At 46.5% G+C, this 24,251-nt stretch overlaps 1 protein-coding gene across 3 annotated transcripts; it reads left to right on the top strand.

The window, feature by feature from the left end:
• Positions 1–1,023: 1,023 nt before the first annotated feature.
• LOC307222993 (thyrotropin-releasing hormone receptor-like) lies at positions 1,024–24,066 on the top strand. Of its 3 annotated transcripts, XR_013841944.1 has the most exons (5): positions 1,024–1,370; positions 5,660–6,161; positions 7,057–7,492; positions 11,211–11,828; positions 23,164–24,066. XR_013841944.1 is itself a non-coding variant. In XM_079988638.1 (4 exons), exons 2-4 carry the CDS (start codon positions 5,701–5,703, stop codon positions 11,622–11,624), a joined length of 1,311 nt encoding a protein of 436 aa, XP_079844764.1. In that variant the 5' UTR covers positions 1,024–1,366; positions 5,660–5,700; the 3' UTR covers positions 11,625–13,793. The 3 variants fall into 3 exon arrangements, 2 of the variants coding, with proteins under 2 accessions (XP_079844764.1, XP_079844763.1); XM_079988638.1 differs by lacking the exon at positions 23,164–24,066 and having other exon boundaries at positions 1,024–1,366; positions 11,211–13,793; XM_079988637.1 differs by lacking the exon at positions 23,164–24,066 and having other exon boundaries at positions 11,211–13,793.
• The last annotated feature ends 185 nt before the right edge of the window (positions 24,067–24,251 follow it).

The raw sequence follows: 24,251 nt of genomic DNA, 5'->3' as shown, positions 1-24,251 counted from the left end.
CATTGGTTATGTAGGGCAGGGCTTACCTTGGCCCCCACAATGTTTTATTCAAGTTGTTACCCCTGTGCCAGAGAGGGGTATCAGCACTCAGTAGGCTTAGGGGAACTACAAGATCTGCAGGAGTACAGGCGGGCGGGCGGGGGGGGGGGGGGCTCTGTTCTTCTCTTTGAAACAGTTTGCTCTGGAACTCCTTGAATAACCCAGGAGCTGATAGCAAGAAGGGGAAAGAGAGTGTATTTCTCTGTCTGTCTTTCTGTGTGTAATTGATATAGTTTGCTTTCAAATATTAAGAAGGATGATTGGCAAAGACCTAAAATGACACATTTCTCACTGAATTGTATTCAGAGCCAGAGTAGCCATTTTTGCAAAGCCTAGGCAATTTGCTCAAGGTCACTGAGAGAATTTGTGGATGGACAAGAGCACTCAAGCCCTTTGGCAGATGCATCCATTCTGAAATAACTGTGTAGGCCAGACCCTACAAAGAGGTCAAAACACTGAATATTGTCCACAGAAGATGTAACTGACACTCTGTGTGTCCTAGAGAAGGTCACATATCAGGACTCGCCAGTGGTTGCAAAATTCTGCCCTTAGAGATGGTTCAAGAGCAGGCGCCACCAAGCTGATGCCCTCAGCTTGGATGACAGCTCCTGATAGCATAGTCTAAGAGAGATGGCCTTGGAGAATCTCTGCCAGTCAGAGTAGACAATACTGGGTTAGTTTTACCAAAGGTCTGACTCAGAACCAGCTTCATATGCTCGACTTGGGGATGAAGATAATTCTGTAAAGCGGAGGTGGGGAACCTCAGGCTCTGGGGCTGAATGTGGCCCTCAAGGCTTCACTATCTGGCCCTCATGACTCTCAGCAGGCCCCTCCCCTCCCCTGGTCATGCCTCCTGTCTGGACTTGAGTGCTTTTCCACTTGGTGACAGCTGTCAAAATATCCCTCAACAGAGCAAGCAATAAAAACAACTGATGAGCAGTGGCACTTTTTTTATTCGCTCTTCCTACACTCCCTGATTGTGTGTTAAACAATGCTGATTGCAATTTCTCCCAGGGAAGCAACAAAGAGAGGGTCTCTCCTCTCATACTGTAGCCCTGCCAGAGTGGAGTTATATCAGCTGACAAAGGGTCCCCCTTATATCTGCCAGCAAAAACTGCATGAGCCACACAGAAAAGGGAGGGAGAGAAAGAGAGAGGCAGGCAGATGCTGTAGAAGAGGCAGGAGATACGAAGGCACTCCGGCAAAGCAGGACGGAGAGGAGAGGAGAGGAGGTGAGGTGAGGGACAGGGACGCTGCATGCCTTTAACTCTCCTTCCTCTGTTCCTCCAGTCTCGTCCAGGATCTAAGAATGATGCAAAAAAAGAAGGTAAGTTTTGCAGGAAAAGTTAGTTCCCGGTTTCGTTTTGCTTTTTTAAAAACCAAGGCAATAGGTTTTGGAAAGAGGGAGGAAAGAGGGTGATCTCCTGGATGGTTACTTGTCTGCTTTGGAGAAAGTCTTTACCAGACCATTTAAGGTATTGCCTTATACCAAGCCAGGCAACTGGTTCATCTATCTCTGCATTGTCTTCACGGACTGGTAGCAGCTTCTCAGGGTTTCAAGCAGAGCATTTCCCAGCCCTACCTGGAGATCGAAACTGCATGCAATGCTGGTGCTCTACTGCTGAGCTACAGCCCTTCTCCCTAAATGAGACGATCCAATAGATTTCAATGCATAAAGGCATCTGCAGGGACAGGCTCAATTGTGGGTATAATTTGCCTATCCCAAAGAAAGAAGCAGAAAAGATCTTGGGATTCTTGAACGATATGGAGGAGGAGCAGCAGCAGCAAATAGGTTTTAGGTGACAGGACACAGAGCCAACAAACATCAGCAGCCCTTTTGCAGTAAATGTTTGGGTAAAGCTCGTCAGCAAGGTAACCTGTCATGCTTTGCACCTTTAAGATGCCTTGGCAAACCATGGAGTTAATCTCCTATTAGAATTCTCCCCTTTGACACTTTGCTGGGAGAGACACCTTGAATGCATCCTTCCTGCATACTTTGCAAGGGTCACATTGAATGCAACCAGATCTGTGGCACACACATTGCATTCTCACCCAGGCTTCCTGCTTAAACCCTTCCTTCCTAATATTTTTTCAGGCATGTCTGAGTGGTTTATTTTTTCAACGCTTGATTGTATGCTATGTTTAACAGCAAATATTACTTACTGAATATCTACAGAGGTCAAATAATAGCCTTCACAATAATGTTTCTTTTTTGGCAATGTGCTGGCTGTGCTGACCTGTCTTGATGAGGCTGTTTCCCCCCTCCCCCCCCAAAAAAGGGAGAAAAGGAGCAGAGAAGAATCCATCAACAGCAGGAAGGATGCCATTTGGGCAAATTAGGCCAATATAGAGTTAATGAAACTAAATGTTTGGCATCTTTTGATCCCATTCTTGTCTCTCCACCACTTCCATGTCCATCTACCCTTCTGATGGCCACTCTGGGCTCCCTGGGGAGGAAAGGCAGGATATAAATTTAACAATAAATAAATAAATTGCTGGAAGACAAGGCAATGGTATGATTTCAGTGAGGATTCATTTGCCTGTGTCTCCCTTTCTCGGCCATGGCGTGTTATATCCAAAACTCACATTGTGGGCACTTGGAGAGAATAATACAGGTTGCCGTGGGAATCTGTGAAGTGGCCGGTCACCTGGGTACCAGAGGAAGGGCAAAGATGACACAAAATTAGATCAGATGGGAAAGCCCAGAGGGCCAGGGTGTGCCTGTGGGAACGGGCTGGCATCTACTGGCTTCAGCCATGTTTTGCGCCCTTAACGCTCAACAGCAGCAGAAAAAGGTTTAGTTAAGATCAGGGGGAAGCAGCCGCTCTGTTCAAATCCCTCCTCAGTACACACTGAGTGTAGCATCCTTCCAGATAAGGCAGCGTATCAGGGAAGGAGAGGCAGTAAGCGGAGAGAAAGAGAGAGTGAGCAAGAGAGAGGGGGAGCAAAGGAATGCATCAAAATCTAATAAACCTTCTGGTGGTAAACCGACAGAAGGTTTCTAAATTGGTCAATTTCCTGGGTTTTTTTAACGGATTAATCAATTCATTATTCAATTAAATGCAAACACATCAATGCACTACAATGTTCCAGCTCAGGAGCACCAAGCATGGACCCCCTCACCCCCGGCTCCCCTTCTCTGGTGCTGGTAGTGGGCATCTCCAGGAGGGCAATCAGTATGCACAAGCCTGTTCCTCTGCTCTGATGGCTCTTGCTAAAATCAAGCTGATTGACTAGGTCAGTCAAGAGCTGCACTGCTCACTATATGTCTGGCAATTTTTTTGGCACATTCTTGCCTCCCCAACACTTCCATGCTCACCTGTGCTTCTCACAGCTGTCCTGGGTTCCTTTGTGTCGTGCCTGGTGGGAAGGCAAGAATAGGCATTTCGTTATAACAAGGCAAACACTGAGGTTGTTATGGGTATACTCTGAAAGTAAAAAGCTCATCTTTAGGTTTCCTTTTCATTGAAGCCGGTGGAAAAAGAAGAAGGCCCTGATAAAGTGTGAATGGCAAGGGGTCCTTTAAGAGCCCTGCCTCGCAGAGTCAGCGTTCGAGTCATGGCCACTCTGATTCAGTGGGGGACCACATTTTTACCTGAAGGTAAAGGTCTATTTATGGACTGATCAGATTTCTATCTTCTCTTTACAGGCTAGCAAACAACAAAAGAGCAAAACAATACAATTTTTTTAAAGTATTAAAAGCTTTAAAAAGCAGTGACTACAACTAATCCAGAATGTGGCAGCTAGACTGGCGACTGGGAGCGGCTGCCAAGACCACATAACACCGGTCTTGAAAGACCTACATTGACTCCCAGTATGTTTCCGAGCACAATTAAAAGTGTTGGTGCTGGCCTTTAAAGCCCTAAATGGCCTCGGCCTAGTATACTTGAAGGAGCGTCTCCAGCGTCTCCCATTGTTCTGCCCGGACACTGAGGTCCATCACCAAGGGGCCTTCTGGCAGTTGCCTTCTTGGTAGTGGCGCTCGCCCAGTGGAACACCCTCCCGTCAGATGTCAAAGAAATAAAAAAAACCTATCTGACGTTTAGAAGACATCTGAAGGCAGCCCTGTTTAGGGAAGTTTTTAATGACTGATGTTTTAATGTATTTTCAATCTCTTGTTGGAAGCCACCCAGAGTGGCTGGGGAAACCAGTAATAAGTAATAAATTATTACAATATTATTATTATAGTGAAGAACATCTATTAAAAAAAACAACAGTCACACCACCACAGCTAATAGTTTCAAGGCTACTTGGAATAGTATATTTTAGCCATAAAGCCTTGGGTGAATGGGAATGTTTTGAAATTGCTCCTGAATGTTAATAAAAAGGAAGACAAACACATATCTCCAGGGAGGGCATTCCATAAACAGAGAACTGCCAACAATAAGACCCTGTCATGGGACAATGCCAACAAAGCAACAGCCAGCTAATTAGTTAACAGTGAAATCCTTTTAATGTTTACTTGGAGTTAAGCCCTGGGAGAATTATTCCCTTTTTTCTGATGTTCAGGCTGTGGGTGAAATCTGGCTAAAACAGCACCAACCACACAGAATCAGCAGGCTGGAACAGGCTGGAAAGGGTCAAAGAAGGGTGGCCAAATAACCAAAGGGATGGAGCAACTCTGCAGTGAGGAGAGTTTACAAAATAAATGTGGAAGAGGGGTGATGATAGAGGTGTGAAAATTAGGCATGGTATGTTTTGTTGTGCATTTAATGTTGTATTTTTAATTGCTGTGCATTTTAAGAATATTGTGTAATTAGTTTCTATATATTTTTAAAACTGCTTAGAAGCCTATTTTGGTATTAAGTGGTATATAAACATAATAATAATAATCCCAATTATTATAATACCACACCACCAATATAAAAATGAAACAACTAACATACAAGGACCATAATACCTGCTAGTAGATCCAAAATATGGAAATACAGCAGTGACAACTAGCCCCACACACCAAATATGCAAGTGTGCTTTTATGCTGTCATTTCTGCTGCTCTCTCCCCAACTTAAGCTAATACCAGCAAAACTACACACTAACCACACCTGAAACTCACTGCTGTCATTATCTGCTTTCTCCCAGTGCTGAGCTGCTAAACATTTTGCTGCCACCAGAAGACAATATAATATTTTTTAAAAACCAGAGTCTGATTTTTAGGCCACATTCACACTATACATTTAAAGCCCTATGATACCATTTTAAACAGTCACTGCTTTTCCCAGAGAATCCTGGGAGCTGTACTTGCTAAGGGTGCTGAGAGTTGTTAGGAGACCCCTATTCCCCTCACAGAGCTACAGTTTAACGAGTTGCCTGTGAAGAGGGATTGAGTGTTATGCCACTCTGGGAACTGCAGCTCTGGGAGGGGAATAGGGGTCTGCTAACAGTACCCGTAACAAAGAAAGAAAGAAAGAAAGAAAGAAAGAAAGAGCGTTAAATGTATGGTGTGAATGTGGCATTATAGAATCTAATTTAATTATACCTGCGGGTGGCACTGTGGTCTAAACCACTGAGCCTCATGGGCCTGCTGATCAGAAGGTTGGCAGTTTGAATCCCCGTGAGGGGATGAGCTCCTGTTGCTCGGTCCCAGCTCCTTTTTTAATTGTCTGATCTGTTTACTTTCAGGACTTCCCTGTCTGGCTAAAGGAAAGTGCTGATGGAGTTGAATGGGAATGAGAAGACCTTCCTCTGTGAAATCTGATTCTGTGCCTCTCTTGACCCAAACCTTCTTCGCTTTCATCCCAGCCATGGAGAACAGCAGCAGCAAATTTGACAGTCCCACCAACATATCCCTGGTAGGCAGCGATAGTCCACTGGATGTTCTCGAATACAAGGTAATCTCTGTCTTCCTGGTGTTGGGCATCTGCGGAGTTGGCATCATCGGCAACATTATGGTGGTGCTGGTGGTCCTCACCACCCGTGAGATGAGGACTCCTACCAACTGCTACTTGGTTAGCCTGGCTGTGGCTGATCTGATGGTTCTGGTGGCTGCTGGCCTGCCCAACATCTCTGACAGCCTGGCAGGAACATGGATCTATGGATTTGCTGGGTGTCTTGGCATCACCTTCTTTCAGTACTTGGGCATCAATGCATCATCCTGCTCCATCACTGCCTTCACTGTGGAAAGGTAAGAAAAGATTCTTAGGAGTAGCTCCGTTCTACTAGACCAGAGGTATCCAATGTGTTGCCCTCGAGATGGTGTTGGACTCCAACTCCCACCAGCCCCAGCCAGCATGGCCAATGGCCAGGAATGATGGGAGTTGTAGTCTAGCAACATCTGGAGAACCACAAGTTCCACACCCCCAATTTAGACCTTAGAGCAGGGATATCCATCTGTTTTATTTCTATCTTAAATTTATATGCCGCTCTTTGTCAAAGGACCACAGAGTGGTTAACAACACAGAATTAAACAGTGCACCCAGATAAACCTTAAACAGCAGCAGCCTAAAAAGTAAGGGAGGAGGAAATCAGTCTAAGATGCAAAAACAATGCACAAGTACACAATCTTCTCTCTATGTAAAAGTAGCTCTTGATCCCCACCCTCAGAGAAAATGACAGCCCCTCCCAGGTATCACTTTTCTTTCTCTTCCAGTCTCTCCCCCAAGAGATCTTCATATCCCTGCCCATCATTCAGGGTATTTCCATCCTCATTCTGCCACTTCATACAGATGTGGTCCTTGGCCCCCAGTGGCATCCCAGTGGCATTGGACCATCACTGGGCTGCCTGCTGCCTACTGCCTGACCAGCTTCTCTCTCCATCTTGAAACATGTCCTTTGGGTGGGTCTGATTTGCCTGTTTCTATGCAGTGGCAATTAATTAACATTACCCCAAAGCAGTGTTAAACAATAAGTGGCATCCCATGTAGGGCAAGTGCGTGTGGCTTAGTCAAAGCAACCTGGCAAGTTGAATGGGGAGGCCAGGTGGGCCCCTGAGGCCCATGGCTTAGAGGTTCCCCACTGCTGTTTCAGCACAGTGTTATGTCTCTACTCACATATAACTTCCTCCTTTTCATCTCTGCCAGGTACATTGCTATCTGCCACCCAATGAAAGCGCAGGCAATGTGCACAGTGTCACGGGCCAAGCGCATCATCACCTTTGTCTGGATCCTCACCTCAGTGTACTGCACCCTGTGGTTCTTCCTGGTGGACATTGCTGTCAACAAAAGCCAGCAGCTGGAGTGCGGCTACAAGGTCTCCCGCAACCTCTACCTGCCCATCTACCTCCTCGACTTCGCCCTCTTCTTTGTCACCCCTTTGCTCCTCTCCACAGTGCTCTATGGTCTCATTGGGAGGGTCCTCTTCCGCAGCCCCATCCCACACCAGCCCACTGCCTGCACCCAACGCTGGCAAGACCAGAGTTGCAAAGTAAGGATCGACAAAGAGAGGAATGGCACAGAGGCCAGCCGGAGCAAGGCCAGTGGTTCAAGAACCAGGGTGCCCGTCTCTTCCAGGAAGCAGGTAATGCAGAGCCCTCTGGAGATTGCCAGGTGCTGCCAAGTTCAGGCCAATGGGCAGGCAGGTTCAGCCTGGGGGGGGGGGGCTGGAGAGAACAGTGTCATGCTGGCAAGAGGTCCAAAAGCGCAGCAGTGTATTCTATGATTGACACAATTATAGTGTGTTAGTGGCGGATTTGTTCTGGACCGTCCACACATCATTTCACTGTCTTATTTGTTCTGTGATGCTCCCCCAGTGTTATTGACCGATGGATTAAATATATTTATATCCTGCCTTTCTCCCAAGATGGGATTGAAGGCAGCTTACATTTAGAATATTGATTATAAAACAGAAAAATAAAAACAAACTAGTTAAAAACAAAAATTAAAACCCTTTTAAACTGAGGATCTTTGCATCCAGATAGGTTCATATAGGGAGATACATTACTTCATTATTGCCGTCTACTGTAAAATGGCATCTTTGCATGACAGCACAACAGAAGTGGGACAAGTAAAATAAACTGGAACGTTTATAAGATAAGAAGGTAGAGGGTTTCAAAGGAAGCTTATGGGGCTTGCACAGACTGGAAACCAAGCAGTATGTCTGGCACAAAGCTTTTGCAGGTGGAAAGAGGATTGAAAGTGGAATTGCATGTGACCACTCCAATACCATCATGAGCACAAATCATGATGAATGTGCAATAAAGGGGGGGGGCGGTTTGGAGGGACCCATAGATAGCCTTGCAAGCCTAAAGTCTGCCCAGCCCTGATCTTTGGTGAGGTAGGGATATAGAACTGCAGGAAGCTGTCATGCAAAATACACCCGCTGAAATCACCTTTTTAACCCATCTATTAAAGATGCGGGGGGGGGCTGTGCTCCCATCCTCCCTGATTTAGCAGCTCTAATCTGTGGATAGACCCAGCATCCAGATTACATCTTTCCACTCACTGCTGTAGCCTCCAATTGTTTCCCTGGCTTATTTTACCTCCCCTCTCAGTTCTTAATTAATTAATTAATTAATTAATACCAATTCTCTGATTAATGTTAATATTTATAAAGCACACCTTCAGAGAAAATGTAACAAGGTAACAGCATAAAACCATGATACAAAAGTAGCAATAGTAAAAACATCAATAACTTATCAATAAAAAACAGTTGATTTAAAAAACCACACAACCCAGCACATTCCAAAACCCTGTCCGAACGATGCAGTTTTTAAAACATGTCCGAAAGAAAGCAGAATTGACTTTTGGTCAGGATTGGCAGACCAGAACTCAGGGACACAGTGGGCCACCAAACGTGTCTCATCGGAAGATGTTGGTGGCCTATATGGAGCATAAGGAATCAGGATGTGCTTCTGGGCATGTGCAGAATGCATTTGCTTCCCCAACTAACAAACAAATACATCCCAAGCTGAGCAGGGAGGGACGAAGGGTTTCTAAATAGTAACGTGAATTTCCAAGCAGATCCAAGTCCTTTTTAAAGAATCACTCATATGATGTGTCACCTTCCCTTTGCCAACATTTGTCTTGTTTGGCATGCCAACACGTTGGCTTTGCATGGAATTGAATTATCACCACCGCCGTCTGCCAAGCAAGGAGCCAGAAGCATTCTCAGAGCCTTCATCAACATTGCACGGTGGCGATGGCTTTGACACTGTTTTGTTTTAATTCTTTGGAAAGAGTCCTGGTACGAAAAGGGCAGGCTGAAAAGAGAATTCTAAAGTGAAGCTGCACAATAGACGGTGCCACTCCCACCCCGCAAATCCAGGGCTGATGATGGCTTTGGGAAATGCTTCTCTTGTTCCTACCTGTTCATTGGTGGATTTGTAAAACTGCTCAACATCCAGAGAAACACCGAGAAATAAAATATACATATAAAAAATACAGATCATAAACAACGAGAATTAAAAATGACAGAAATAAAGCCAGCTAATTTGGGAAGGCTTGGGAGAAAAGCTTTTGACAAACGTTGAACATGTCATGATGCTGGGGCTTGCTTCACTTTTGGAATGAGAGAATTCCAGAGAACTGGGTCACGATGCTAAAAGCATGTGTTGGATTTAAAGCACTTTTATTCCACACTTGAAAAAGACTTCCAGATACCAGTGATAGGGCATCCCCTGCCCTTTAGAGACATAAGAAGAGCACTGTTGGATTGAGCCAATGACCCATTGAATCCAGCATCCTGTTCTCAAGGTGGCCAGGTAGATAGCTGTGGGAAACCCTCAAGAACATGAGTGCAGCAGCACTCTCCTCTCCTTTGGTTTCCAGCAACCGGCATTCAGAAGCATTACTGCCTCCAGCTATGGAGGCAGAGCATAGCCCTAATGGCTAGCAGCCATCACTAGCCCTTTCCTCCATGAGTCTGCCCAATTCTCATTTAGAGCTGTCCAAATTGGTGGCCATCACTGTCTCCCATGGGAGCGAGTTTCATAGTTTAACTGTGCGCTGAATGAAGAAGTGCTTTCCTTTCTCCGTCCTGAATCTTCCAAAATTCAGCTTCATTGAATGGCTGTGTCTTCTAACGTTTCTCTATCAACTCCCTCCATGCCACAAAAAGAAGGGTTGAGAGGGAGAGGGGGGAAAAACAAAGCTCTTTGCTGCAAAGCTCTTGTAATGACCAGCTGAAATGGAACATTTTGTAAAAGAGGAGCCAAAAGTTCTTAGTCTTCCAAGTGAGCCAGTGGAGAGACCTTGCAGTTCCATCTCTCCCTGTTTACACACAGGAAAGGAGTGCTCTAAGGTAGCAATGGTCGAATGGTGATGCTAGGGCTGCATTTGGGCCCCAGGCACGAAGCAAATAAGAAACAGCCCTATTGACTTGGATTATTATTATTTTTAACTGAATGCTTTGCAGCATGCTGCTTCCCACAGTAGCCAAAAGAGGCTTTCAGGATACCCTCCAGCAGAGGCACGAGAGGAAGAGCCATCTCCCTTGTTCTTGCTCCCCAGCAAATGGTATTGTGAGATAGACTGCCTCTGAAAAGAGAGGCTCCATCCATATTTCATAGCAAATGGCCATACAGTGGATCTCTCCTTCTCTGTGAGTTTGTCCCATGCCCTTTTTATTTGCTCATATCTATTTATTAAAATTGATATACTGCTTAATTGCAAATAAATAAATCTGAAAGTGATTTACAAAAAGAATAAAACAATGAGATTATCAGTAAAAGGAACTATTTAAAACATTCAAAACTAATTAAAATCTACGATAAGCTAAAAATCAGTTTTATTCATGCATTTAAATTGAGCATTTAAAATCCAGGTGCAAGAGTCAAATTAAGCGTCAAGACTATCCTGAGACCACAATACACTTTGGTTATCTTGCAGTTATGCAGCACAAGTAAATCTGTATCACGTGCAAGGGAAGCACCACCATCTCCTTCAAACCTGAAGGACCTTCAAACCTATAGAGTCTCAGTACGGTTCAATTACTGCACAGATATCCATCATCTGCCAAATGCAGGTTGCTCTTAAATGCCCATTAAACATACAAGGTGACAGAAAATTTACTTTTGCTGCAAAAATCTTGTCAACACGAAGAAAATGTATGCAATATAAAAATGGCCTGTCTCATTCCTACACCTTTCTGGAACAGATCCTGGCAATATGTAGAATTGGTGTAGAATTTTATGATCTATGACATCCCAAACAGGCAAGCAAATGGAAAAAGCAACTGAAAACCTGCAACTTGTTAAAGACATCCAAGCCACCTCTCTCTTTTTTTGGCTCCTCTGCAGGTGACCAAAATGCTGGCCGTGGTGGTGGTCCTCTTTGCCCTCCTCTGGATGCCCTACCGGACTCTGGTGCTGGTGAACTCCTTCATGGAGCGCCCCTACCTGAACCGCTGGTTCATCCTCTTCTGCAGGGTCTGCGTCTACGCCAACAGCGCCATCAACCCCATCATCTACAACCTCATGTCCCAGAAGTTCCGCCTGGCCTTCAAGAAGCTCTGCAAGTGCGGGAAGGTGGAGCAGCAGCCAAGGCACAGATTCTACGCAGCCTCCAGCATGAAGAAGGAACCTGATGCCCACCCGCATGGGGACATCAAGGCTAAGGGGCCACCGTCCCCAGGAGGAGGCGAAGAGGAGGACCTGCCTGCTTTGGAGCAGGTGCCTGCAGCTGAGAAGGAGCCGTATTTCAGCGTGCTCTAAATGCCCCAGTTCCCCTTGCCTCGCTCCTTTCTCACTTCCCAGTAAAGGACTTGCTTTACTTCTCCTAGTAAACTAGATCTATAGGAAGGGAGGAAGCTGACTTAGACCAAGTCAAACCACTGGTTTATCCAGCTCAGAATTGCCTACACTGACTCGGTTTCTACCTGGAGATGCCAGGGATTGAACCTTCTGCATGCAAAGCAAGTGATCTCACTGAGCCATGACACTTCCTTTAAATATAATAAGATCTCATGGTTCTTGTTTAAATAGGAAGAGAGGCATTTGCTTCTGCTGAGTCAATCCGTCTCAGGATTGTCTTCACTGGCTGGCAGAGGCTGTCCAGGATTTCAGACTGGCGACATTCCCAGCCCTATGGGGAGATGCTGGGGAATGGGCCTGGGACCTTCTGCATGCCAAGCTGGTGAGCTATGGTAACTGTGATATAGGAAGTTGCCTTACTGAGTCAGACCCATAGCCCATCTAGCTCAGTCCTGTCTATGCTGACTGACAGTGGCTCTTCAGGGCATAAGGCAGGAGGCTTCTCCAGCCCTGCCTGGAAATGCCAGAATCAAGCCTGGGACCATCTGCAGGCAAAACTGGTGCTCTGAGCAACCCCCGAGCTATATTTCAGGAGCCCAAATCAGGGTTCACCCACCATTTTGAACAGAATTGTGTTTCTGACTCTGGGAAGGAGTTTGTCAGGGCTGGAGCCCTGCTACGAGTTCTGTACTCAGGACCTAAAGGATGCTGGGCCATAATCAGGACTGTGTACCAGCTCCACCCAAGAGCTGCAAGGGGACAGACCACACCAGCCAAGGAAGCCTCTTGGCAGTGAGAGGCCAGGGCAAGCCAGCTGATGCTCTTGGACCCCTATAAAAAGCTGGCATCTTAAGCTTGTGCACAGGTCTAAGCTGAGTACCTAGAGACAGTACATTTCCCCTTGCTGCCCAGGTATGAGAAAGCTGCAAATGGGGGAAGAAGAAGGCACAAACCCCTCCTTGAAAAGGGTCACTCCATAGTCCACTGACCATGACTTGCTTTGCTTTGGCCTCTTTGATATACAGTAGAGAGAGAGAGAGAGATGATAGATTAGATAGATAGCTAGATAGATAGATAGATAGATGATAGATATTTCTCCTTTTTATTTGCCTTGCTGCTCCTGAAGCAAGGGACAAGGTGTGCTTAACTCTCTCTGCTCCCATCTCCCTCAAACTGGTGCCCTCCAAAGGTTTGGGGCTCCAGTTTCCATCAGTCCCTGCCAGCATAGCCAGTGGTCAGGGATGCTAGTGATGTGTGACGGGCATCCCAGGTTGGGAAAAGCTGCTCTCAAGGCTGCAGACAGGTTGTGCTGGAATTATCTTGCTAGTCTTACAATGGGCAGAAACACAGTTGCATCACAGGCCTGAATTGTGATTCCTACATGGCAGGGGGTTAGGTTGGATGACCCTTTGGGGTTCCTACAATTCTATAAGTGCAAAGTCACCCAGAAGGTGCTCAGTTCAACAGGGACAAGCTGTCTGAAACAGCAGCATCTAAACCTTTGCAACTAAGCCTTTGAACTGATATGTACCCTTTTCCACCCACATCTAGGAATGAGTCAAGGGTGGCCTTTAAGAAAATGTTTTATGAGATATTTGGTGACTTGAATTGGGTAACTACTGGGCATAGCATTGCATGGCAACAGACACAGAATAAAATGTTACAAGGCTTCAGTGGTGGACTGTAGCATCCATTGGGGGTAGGGGCAGGTGCCCTGGTGCCACCCACATGTTGCTGGACCACAATCCCCATCAGTCTCAGCAAGAGATGATGGGAATCGTATTCTAACATCTGGACGACCTCACATTGGCTTTTCTGGATCAGGGGGAAGGTGTACACATGATGGTGGCAAAGTAGACTCTGGAAAGTAAACGCTATTGTGCAAGTTGCTGGTGACTCATTTCTGCTCACTTTGAGCTATGTGGCTAGGTTCCCCTTGGCACTGGAGCTGTCCAGTAGGAACTATCCAGGCAAGGACAGGCAGGCTTTATAGAGCTGCCCCAGCAGCTTGTGCAAACCTAGCTGGGGCAGCAGGTATTTTCGGTGCTGCTGTCTGCCCAGGGTCCTAGTCCCTGGATTGGAAATATGACCACCCTGGGACCTGCTGGTGAAGGGAGGGTAATAAAATTAAATATACAGTGGTACCTCGGGTTAAGTACTTAATTCGTTCTGGAGGTCCGTTCTTAACCTGAAACTGTTCTTAACCTGAAGCACCACTTTAGCTAATGGGGCCTCCTGCTGCCGCCACGCTGCCGGAGCACAATTTCTGTTCTCATCCTGAAGCAAAGTTCTTAACCTGAAGCACTATTTCTGGGTTAGTGGAGTCTGTAACCTGAAGCGTATGTAACCTGAAGCGTATGTAACCCGAGGTACCACTGTAATTAGAATGATGATAATGATAATGCAAACATGCCCAGGCTGGAAGTAGGGTGTGTGTGATGGGACAGGGAAGGAAGCACTGGCTCCACCTTATATAAACAGTCAAACCAACAGCTTGAGGATGAGCAGCAGCCTTATAATTGGAAATCTCCACAGCCCATGAAACTTTGAAGCCCTTCATATAGCATGGGAGGAAAGCTAAACAAAATAGATAAGTATTTCAGAATTTGGAGAGTGCCACCAGGCAAAGTCTGTGAGTGATGTAACTCTGTGCAGATAGAGAGGTGGATAAGAAAGAATGGAACAGCAGAGTGTGTATAAGACTTAATTAAATGAGGTGGAAAAACAATTATCGTTTGAAACTTGCATTTCTGGGGTTGAAAAGAGGTTGGAACTTTGTGCAGGAATAACATCCTCACTGGGTCTCCTCTAAAACCCAGAGGCAGACTCAGGATTCTGAAGGAACCTGCACTGCTGTAATTTGCTGTCCACCTCTTAAAGAGAAGGTTAAGCTGGCAAACAAGTTCATGGAGGAGAGGGCTATCAATGGCTGCTAGCCAAGATGCCTGTGTTGGAGGCTGAAGATGCCTATGTTCTGCCTCCACTGTTGGAGGCAGAATGCCTATGAATGCCAGCTGCTGGGAATCCCAGGTGGGGAGAGGGCTCTTGTGCTCGGGTCCTGCTTGCATCTGGGTGCCCACTGTCAGAACAGGATGCTGGACTAGATGGGCCTTAGGCCTGATCCAGATGGCTCATCTTATGTTCTAAATGACCCCCCTGTCTTGAGATCACAGTCAACAACAAGTGGAAGGTGGGTGTTCTTGAAAAACTAGGGAACCACTGGGAACAACCTGTCCCATTGCTTAATTTCAAAGGAGTAACGCTGCAGAGTAAAAAATGAAGGAAAGCATCAAAGGATGCCAGGGAGAACAGTTTTTTGTTTTTAAGTTTGCTAACAACTACTCTTTGTCAATGGGATTTCCCCACCTCTTTCAAAACAGAAATGCTCATCTCTCATTGCCTGCTTTCTGTCCTTTGGTAAGGATCCCCTGCCCCCGTGCAAAGAAATCCAAAGACTCTCAGAATATTCTCCCAACGGTTTCTAAAATGTCAGTCCTCAGACCTACCAAATCAAAACAGCATTAAGCAGGCTGGCTCCAACTCAGTAGCTACAGCTGATGAGCAATTTATTCCTCCCAGGCATAATTCAGTATGGAAGTTCAAAAGAAAAATCACTTATTTACACCTCCCTCCCACAAGACTAGAAAGAGACAGAGAGTACTAGCTTATGGTCTCCAGCTCAAAGTTGATTTCCGTTGCCACACTCGTGTGTGAGCTTTATTTGAAAATGTATAATGCTCTTTAATCTTGGTTATTGTAGGCCAAATGATTTATGCACACTAAATATGCGAAGTGAGTTCTCTTTCTCTTTTCATTGCATAGATGAACATATCATCTTAGAAACGACCAGTATGATTGGCTTTCTATTGCTCCATTGGTGGGGATGCAGGGGAGGTGCGCAGCTTGTTGTGTGGCAATGGAAATCTCCCCTGGCTTTAGGAATGCTCCAGCAAAATTGGGACCAAAATTGTAGCCAAGTGCTAAACTAGTTATGATGATGTTAACTGTGGTTAATTAGATGAGTGTAATGAATGTGAACTTTTTTCTTTTTTTTTTTTGGTCATGTAAATATCAGCCACCAGGAAATCTGAACAACCTCAAGATCATGAGGATTATTCTTTTAAAAAAATATTTTATTATTGTGGAGGAAAAGTGGGAAATAAATGCAATAACAAACAAACAAACTCCCATCACCCCCAGCTAGCATGGACAAGGGTCAGGGAAGAGGAGAGTTGTAGTCCAACAACATCTGAAAGTCATCACTATGGCTGCATTGAGGACATCCTGCTTTAATCTATCCATTTTCAATGCCAGAGTGCTCCAGGCATATCTTTAGGAAAGGAGCCACAACAGAAAAGGTCCTGCCTTACTCACCAATGCTTATTTTGTCTTACTTGAAAAGATTTCTACCCTGTCTTTCCACCAGTAGCTCTTCAAGGGAAGTAATTTGTTTTTGTATTATTATTTATTATTATTATTTATTGAATTTATCTACCATCTTATACCCAAAAGACTTGTATCTAACAGCTATAAGATATGCACAACTGAGACTCACCTCAATATCTGATGGGAAGGCGGGGAATACATATGGAAAATCTAGTTTTCAGGGTCAGTGTTGTCTTGGGAAGAATGCCAAGGGAATCTACAACACCTGAGTGAAAATCTGCAGGAGGAAGAGGAATGTGAAGTTTGCTAGAGCCAGCACAAGCTGATCCAGCTCCATGTCAGAACTGCAGAGCCCCCAAAGTCCAGCAAATTCAGAGAGTAATTGGGTGTATAACAAATTTAATAAATATGCTTACTATGACAATACACATAGCTTAGCCCAGTGGTGTGGTGGAGCAGGAACAGGAACAAGGAGCACCAAGGTAACTGATGGATGTTCCTTGCTCTGGCAAGTGGATGAGGTAATAACAAGGCTTTCAAGCTTTGCTATTGTTTGTGACATATAGAAGAGGAAGAGGAAAATAATTAAGCAGAGGTTGGGTACTACTTCTTCTTCTCTTCAGTGGTGTTCTGACTTCAGTCCAGCTTAAAAGGTAACATTTCTTTGTAAGACTCTATCTTGAATTAAAAGCTAAAGGTTGCATTTCAGGTGGCTGAAGACCTTTTGCTAAAGATAAATGCATTTTACAAGCTGAAACTATACACAACCAGAAGGACCACTGAGTCCAACGGCACTTACTCCCAGGAAACTACAGGATTGCAAGCATGCCAGATGACGCCACTTGTAATAGAAGAATGTTAGAAGATCCTGTCTGCTGCATCAGGCCAGTGGTCCATCTAATTCAGCATCTCACAGCAGCCAACCAGAGGCCCCAATGGGAAGCCTGCAAGCAGGATCCGACTGCAAGAGCAATTCTAATAATAATAATAATAATAATAAATTTTATTTATATCCCGCCCTCCCCAGCCGAAGCCGGGCTCAGGGCGGCTAACAACATTAAAACAGTGTGATATTATAAAACATTATAAAAATGAATTAAAATCAAAATTGATGGCAACCATAAACTAAAGCTTTGTAAAGATTGCCAGAGGAGGGGGTCAGGCTGCGCCCTGACCAAATGCCAGGTGGAACAGCTCTGTCTTGCAGGCCCTGCGGAAAGATGTCAAGTCCTGCAGGGCCCTTGTCTCTTGTGACAGAGTGTTCCACCAGGTTGGAGCCGCAGCCGAAAAAGCCCTGGCTCTAGTTGAGGCCAGCCTAACCTCTCTGAGGCCTGGGACCCTCAAGGTGTTTTTATTTGAAGATCGTAAGTTCCTCTGTGGGGCATACCAGGAGAGGCGGTCCCGTAGGTACGAGGGCCCTAGGCCGTATAGGGCTTTGAAGGTTAAAACCAGCACCTTAAACCTGATCCTGTACTCCACCGGGAGCCAGTGCAGCTGGTATAGCACCGGATGAATGTGATCTCTAAGCGAGGACCCCGTAAGGAGTCTCGCTGCGGCATTCTGCACCCGCTGGAGTTTCTGGGTCAGTCTCAAGGGCAGCCCCACGTAGAGTGAGTTACAATAATCCAGTCTGGAGGTGACCGTCGCGTGGATCACAGTGGCTAGGTCAGGGCGAGAGAGGTAAGGAGCCAACTGCTTAGCTTGGCGGAGATGAAAAAATGCCGCCTTTGTTGTAGCTGCAATCTGCGCCTCCATGGAGAGGGAGGTATCGAAGATTACACCCAAACTCTTAACGGACGGTGCTGGCACTAATTGCACCCCCGCAAGAGATGGGAGTTGCCCCCTCAGTCCCATGTCGTCCCGTCCCAGCCAGAGGACCTCTGTCTTCGAAGGATTTAACTTCAGCCGGCTCCCACGTAACCATCCAGCCACAGCCTCCAAGCATCTGATCAGTGTGTCTGGGGCCGAGTCCGGGTGGCCGTCCATCAACAAATAGAGTTGGGTGTCATCAGCATACTGATGGCAGCCCAGCCCAAAACTCCGGACAAGCTGGGCGAGGGGGCGCATAAAGATGTTAAAAAGCATCGGGGAGAGTATTGCACCCTGAGGCACACCACACACCAAGGAGTGGCGGGATGACAATTCCCCCCCAAGCGCCACCCTCTGTCCCCGACCAGAGAGAAACGAGCGCAGCCATTGAAGGACTGTGCCCTGGATCCCCACGTCGGCAAGGCGGTGGTCCAGGAGTTCGTGATCGACCATGTCGAAGGCTGCTGACAGGTCTAGAAGAATCAGCAGCCCCGACCCGCCTCGATCCAGCTGCCTGCGGAGATCATCTGTTAGGGCGACCAGAGCCGTCTCGGTCCCATGACCAGCGCGGAAGCCGGACTGGAATGGATCCAGAGCTGATGTTTCATCCAGAAACCTACCAAGCTGTCCACTTGTGATGGGTATTCACATTGCTTCTGATTTTAGAGATGACATAGCCACCATAAATATTTCATTTTGTTTCCAAGACAATTTCTAGCCTGCTCTTTGTCATATGATCCCAGGACAAGTTGCAACACAATAGAACAGTAACACAACAACACAGCAATAAAAGCAAATCAACATAACTCATAAAAGCAAATAAAAACCCAACATCATTAAACACACCTGGGGAGCCACAACCAGAACTCATCACTTGTAGCTGCAACAGAATTCCTAACTGCGCCCCTTGCCCAAAACACAGGCATACTGGTGAGTTTTCATCTGGCTCTAAAATGACAAAATTCTCTGTGTCAGTTGTCCTGGGGTTTAAACGTTACTGAACTACAACTCCCATCATCCTTAGCCAGCTTAGCCAATGGTCAGGGATGATGGGAGCTGTTGTTTAACAAACTCTGGAACTCCATGGTTGAAGAACACTGCTCTGCGGGAAGGGGGTTCCACAGGTGGGGTTCCATCAGACAGGAAGTCCTATTATATGTCCATGCTTAATACTATTCTCCCAACAGAAGGTAGTTGAGCTCCAGATCACAAACCACAGAGCGGCTGGTGCAAGGAGACGTGTGCATTCTGGTATTTGAGTTCCAAGGGCTAGTAGCTACAGATAGCTTGACCCCCTATGGATTTGCCTAATCCCCCTTTAAAGCCATCTGGTTTGGTAGCCACCATGACATTTTGTTGCCAAGTGCATCACACTTCTTAAAGGCCATTCTAAAAACGAAGGGTTTTTACACTGCCTTCTAGAACATCCGCACAGCTGGGCTCAAGGGAGACGGGGAGAAAAAATGGTGCTACTGCAGTAAACATTGGCAGTAGGCAAGCTCAGGCAAAGGGCACCGGGGCCTGAAGGCCAGCAAGGAACTGCTCCTTTGGCATTTCGAAAGGTGGAAGGAGTGTTTTTGAAAAAGCATTGCCATGGTTTGACAAAAACAGAATCCTTTGCTGAGAAAAGCTGTTCTGGAGGATTTTGCACTAAGTTACAGGCTCTGAGATGTCTCCAAGCTGGGTTTCCTGTTTGTTGGGTGTTGTGGTTAAAGCCTCAGCGCCTAGGACTTGCCGATCGAAAGGTCGGCGGTTCGAATCCCTGCGGCGGGGTGCGCTCCCGCTGCTCGGTCCCAGCGCCTGCCATCCTAGCAGTTCGAAAGCACCTCCAGGTGCAAGTAGATAAATAGGGACCGCTTACCAGCGGGAAGGTAAACGGCGTTTCCGTGTGCGGCTCTGGCTCGCCAGAGCAGCGATGTCATGCTGGCCACGTGACCCGGAAGTGTCTCCAGACAGCGCTGGCCCCTGGCCTCTTAAGTGAGATGGGCGCACAACCCCAGAGTCTGTCAAGACTGGCCCGTACGGGCAGGGGTACCTTTACCTTTACCTTTACAGGCTCTGAGATGTCTCCAAGCTGGGTTTCCTGTTTGTTGGGTGTTAATTAGTGGGATGCACGAATCTTCTTCTGCAATTAACCTATAGCAGCCTCCCCTGACCTAGCACTCCCTAGATGCTTTGCCCTACAATTCCCATCTGCCACAGCCACAGCCGCAGAGCTTACAGGAGGTGTATTCCATTTGATCCAGAACACAGTTTCCCTACCAAATGAGGAAGACACCAAACTGCGCTTTTGTAGCAAGATCTGCCACTGGAAGCAGGATTTTGAAAAGACAATTCCCTACCATGAGCATTCAAACTCTCTGCTAAAAAAGTTAGTGGAAATGTTTCTCCTTGAAACAAGCAGCAAAGATGCGCAACTGTTTCACAGAAGGGTTTTTAAAAACCATTCTAATTACCAGCAGCTGGGCAGGATATGTTTGTGGAAAATGTTCCAGGATGAAAAGGTTTAAAAAATAATAACCAGAAAGTATTTACATGAAGCTAAAAACCATTTGAGACATTTCCTCACCACTTCCTCACCAACCCTTTAAATACTGTAATTTAGTGCTTCGTTTTCAGTAGGTCAAAAGGAAATTCCAGCTGGCTCGCTCCTAATGTATGCCCTGTTCTTCAGTCAGAAAGCCCTCAGAGTGGTTTACAGATGAGCAAAAACATCACGGTCCCTTCGCTGAGGCTTACAGTCTGAAAAGGCATGTCATGAAAGAAAAAAGGGATGAGGAGAGGAGAGGAAAACAAGCAAAATTGGCTACCAAATTATTGATTTTACAAGGTTCTATTTCACGACTGAAAGGGACGCGGGTGGCGCTGTGGGTTAAACCACAGAGCCTAGGACTTGCCGATCAGAAGGTCGGCGGTTCGAATCCCCACGACGGGGTGAGCTCCTGTTGCTCGGTCCCTGCTCCTGCCAACCTAGCAGTTCAAAAGCACGTCAAAGTGCAAGTAGATAAATAGGTACCACTCCAGCAGGAAGGTAAACGGCGTTTCCGTGCGCTGCTCTGGTTCGCCAGAAGCGGCTTAGTCCTGCTGGCCACATGACCTGGAAGCTGTACACCGGCTCCCTCGGCCTATAGAGCGAGATGAGCGCTGCAACCCCAGAGTCGGTCACGACTGGACCTAATGGTTAGGGGTCCCTTTACCTTTACCTTTATTTCACGACCAGCTCAGATGGAAATGGGCTCTTCATAGCTGAAAAAAAACAGGACTTGAGACACAGCCTGGTGTTGATCCATCTGTTCCTGGAAGTGCTAGTAATGTAGCCAGAAGCTGTTGGCCTTACAGAGTGGGGCCTCAGCCTTCTGAAGTCCAGTTGGAATCTGCTGCCTTCTCATCAGTCCTGCTGTGGATTGTGACTGTATCATAAGGTAGTCACAGATACCCTCACCATCCCATGTATTAACAGGCCAGAGAATAATATAATCAAAAGGTCTTCCACTTTGTCTGGTTCTCTACTCTGCACCCCAACACTTAGCATAATGCTTAGGCTCGGCTTGCCTGGCACATCCAAAACTGTGCATTACTGCCCAGAGGTGCTGGCACAAAGCTGCAAATGACAAGGCTGTGTGTGCTTTTCATTTACAGCCAGAAACAGGCAAAAGAAAATGAGTTGTCATACTGTCTCACAACCCCAATTAAGCAGAGTGGCTTTTCCTGATGAAAACTGTAATTAGCAGCTGCTGACGATGGCAAGAGAGGTAAGCCCAGTTGTATTGTGGTGCATCCAGTGGAGGCAGGGACAGAGAGGGTGGGTGGTCTGCAGCAAAACAGATTTCCATACAGAAGGGCTGTTATGTGTTGATGAAAGAGGCCCCTCATCACTCGGAGAGAACCAGCCAGCTCTGAATGTGTCTGCTCCAGGGATGGCACCCCCTCACAAAGTGTAATTATTTGCTTGTCACCACCGCCTGAGCCGTGGCTCTCGTGCGAAGTTTGAGTACACTCAGATAATCATTTCCCGTGTTAGCTGCCTGCGGAAGGCAGAAAGGCAGGGGTCATCCATGGTCAAGGATGCTCCGGAGCAGGAGGGAATGGCGGGGAGCATCGCTTTGTGTGATCAGATCCTGCTTGTGTGTTTCCCACAGGATTCTTGGTGGCCACTGTGAGAACAGGATGCTGGACTTGATGGGCCCTTGGCCTTGATCCAGTGGGCTTTCCTTATGTCCTTACATTTTTTTGTGAGCTTGGGACTAGGCTGTGACTTGATGCTTGATATTTCTTGAAGCATTGAGGGAGGACCCTGGACTGTTGCTTCCCAATGCGCTTAGCTGAGTTACACTGGAGTGACCTGCATGCATTGTGATAATATTCCAGTGGGGAGAGAAGTTCATATTTTGCTGCTCTTTACTTCCTCTTATCTGCCCTTCACTACAAGGCCCCTGGGGGTGGTATGTGGGGAGGACAAAGATGGTGTGGATCAAGTCAATTTGCATCAGAATTTGCAAATATCAGATTCCTGGGAGGTCTGATCTCTATAATCCCTGCTGTGTGCACAATGCAAGTCATACAACAAACAACTTTAAGGGAGGGGGTATTGAAAAGAGAATTGTGTTGAAAAGAGAATGGCCCCTTTGTTGTGTTTTTATTATTGATGCTCCATTATGTGTTCTTAATGTTGTATACCACCCTGGGATCTTTTGATAAAAGGTAAAGGTAAAGGTACCCCTGCTCGTACGGGCCAGTCGTGTCCAACTCTAAGGTTGTGCGCTCATCTCACTTAAGAGGCCGGGAGCCAGCGGTGTCCGGAGACACTTCCGGGTCACGTGGCCAGCGTGACGAAGCTGCTCTGGCGAGCCTGCACCAACACAGCACACGGAAACACGTTTACCTTCCCACTATAAAGCGGTACCTATTTATCTACTTGCACTTAGGGGTGCTTTCGAACTGCTAGGTGGGCAGGAGCTGGGACCGAAAGACAGGAGCTCACCCTGCCGTGGGGATTCGAACCGCCGACCATACGATCGGCAAGTCCTAGGCACTGAGGTTTTACCCACAGCACCACCCGCGTCCCTTTTGATAAAGGATGGTATATAAATTGTAAAGTAACAACAGCAGCAGCAACAACAACAATAACAAACAACAACAACAATAATAATTAATAATAATAAAAAACAGACACATCCTTTGGCCTTCAGGGGTGCTATAGATTCATGTCAAACCAGCCCCTGTGTGAGCTGGACAGGTTGTTGTAACTCAGTATTGAGCGTTGCTTATTAAGACTTCTCTTATTCTGAATTCAATAACTTTGCAGAGGGACCCAGGGAGGATTTCCTCAGGGATCCTGATGGCAGCTGTGACTGTTGCCCTCCCATCAACTGGTTCAGCTTTTATTCCTGGAAGCTTTCAAAGCTGAATCAGAAACTGGAACTGACCCAATGACAAGGGACATGTCCCAGTCCCCAGAGCGTTCCAGTGACAGAATAAGAACCTGAACCAAGCACATCATGTCTCCTCACGTTCCACAAAACACATGAAACAACAAACCTGACTGAAATGCAAGAATGCACATTCACATTTGATGCCAAAGTGTTTATGGTTGCTTTCTTTCACAACAGCCCTGTGAGGCAGATCCCCTGCTGTCCCTATTCTTGAGGGAAGTGAGACTGACAACACAAGTGAGGCTGACAACACAAGCTCACAACATGAACCCCTGGCATTGCAGAATTCCTGGCAGAAATGAAGCTCAAAGCCAAGTCTAAAGCAAAGCAAATTCTGTATTTCATCACCTTTGTTCTGTTTTCCTTCCCAGCAATTGCGTGCAGTTGATCTTGGCTGTTCCCATTTTACCAATGCGAAGGGGAGACTGATCCTCTGTGTGTGTGTGTGGGGGGTAGTTTATAAAAGAAAACCAGCCAAACCATTTCCTTTGCTAAGGTAATGACTTTGAAGTACTGTGATTAACAAATCCAAAGAGGCTGCCATGGAAACAAATGGGTGGGTCTCCCCCCCCCCCCACCTGGCTGGTAGGTAGAAGAACAACAGCCAAAGTTGGATGCGGGAAGGGGAGGATAGATGCTGGAACCTGGAGAGAGAGACACATAGACATTTGCTCTGCACTGGACTTTGGGGCTCCCCTGGAAAACTAAAGGGGAAGCAAGATCTATTAGGGTGCTAATGCTGTGAGCCCATCATCCTGTATTGAGGTTGTATATATGTGTAAATAAAACCACCTGTCCTATCCACTGCCATCTCCACTGCCTTCATTTCAAGGAAAGTGAACCTCAGGTAAACACAGGCACCCCTGGAATCTCTCACTGCTTGGAGAATGGGGTAACAATTAAAAGGTAAAGGACCTCTGGACAGTTAAGACCAGTCAAAGGTGACTATGGGGTTGCAGTG

This window comes from Podarcis cretensis, assembly GCF_951804945.1.
Source record: "Podarcis cretensis genome assembly, chromosome: 8".
NCBI lineage: Eukaryota > Metazoa > Chordata > Lepidosauria > Squamata > Lacertidae > Podarcis > Podarcis cretensis.
This window is presented reverse-complemented; position numbering and strand designations above follow the sequence as displayed.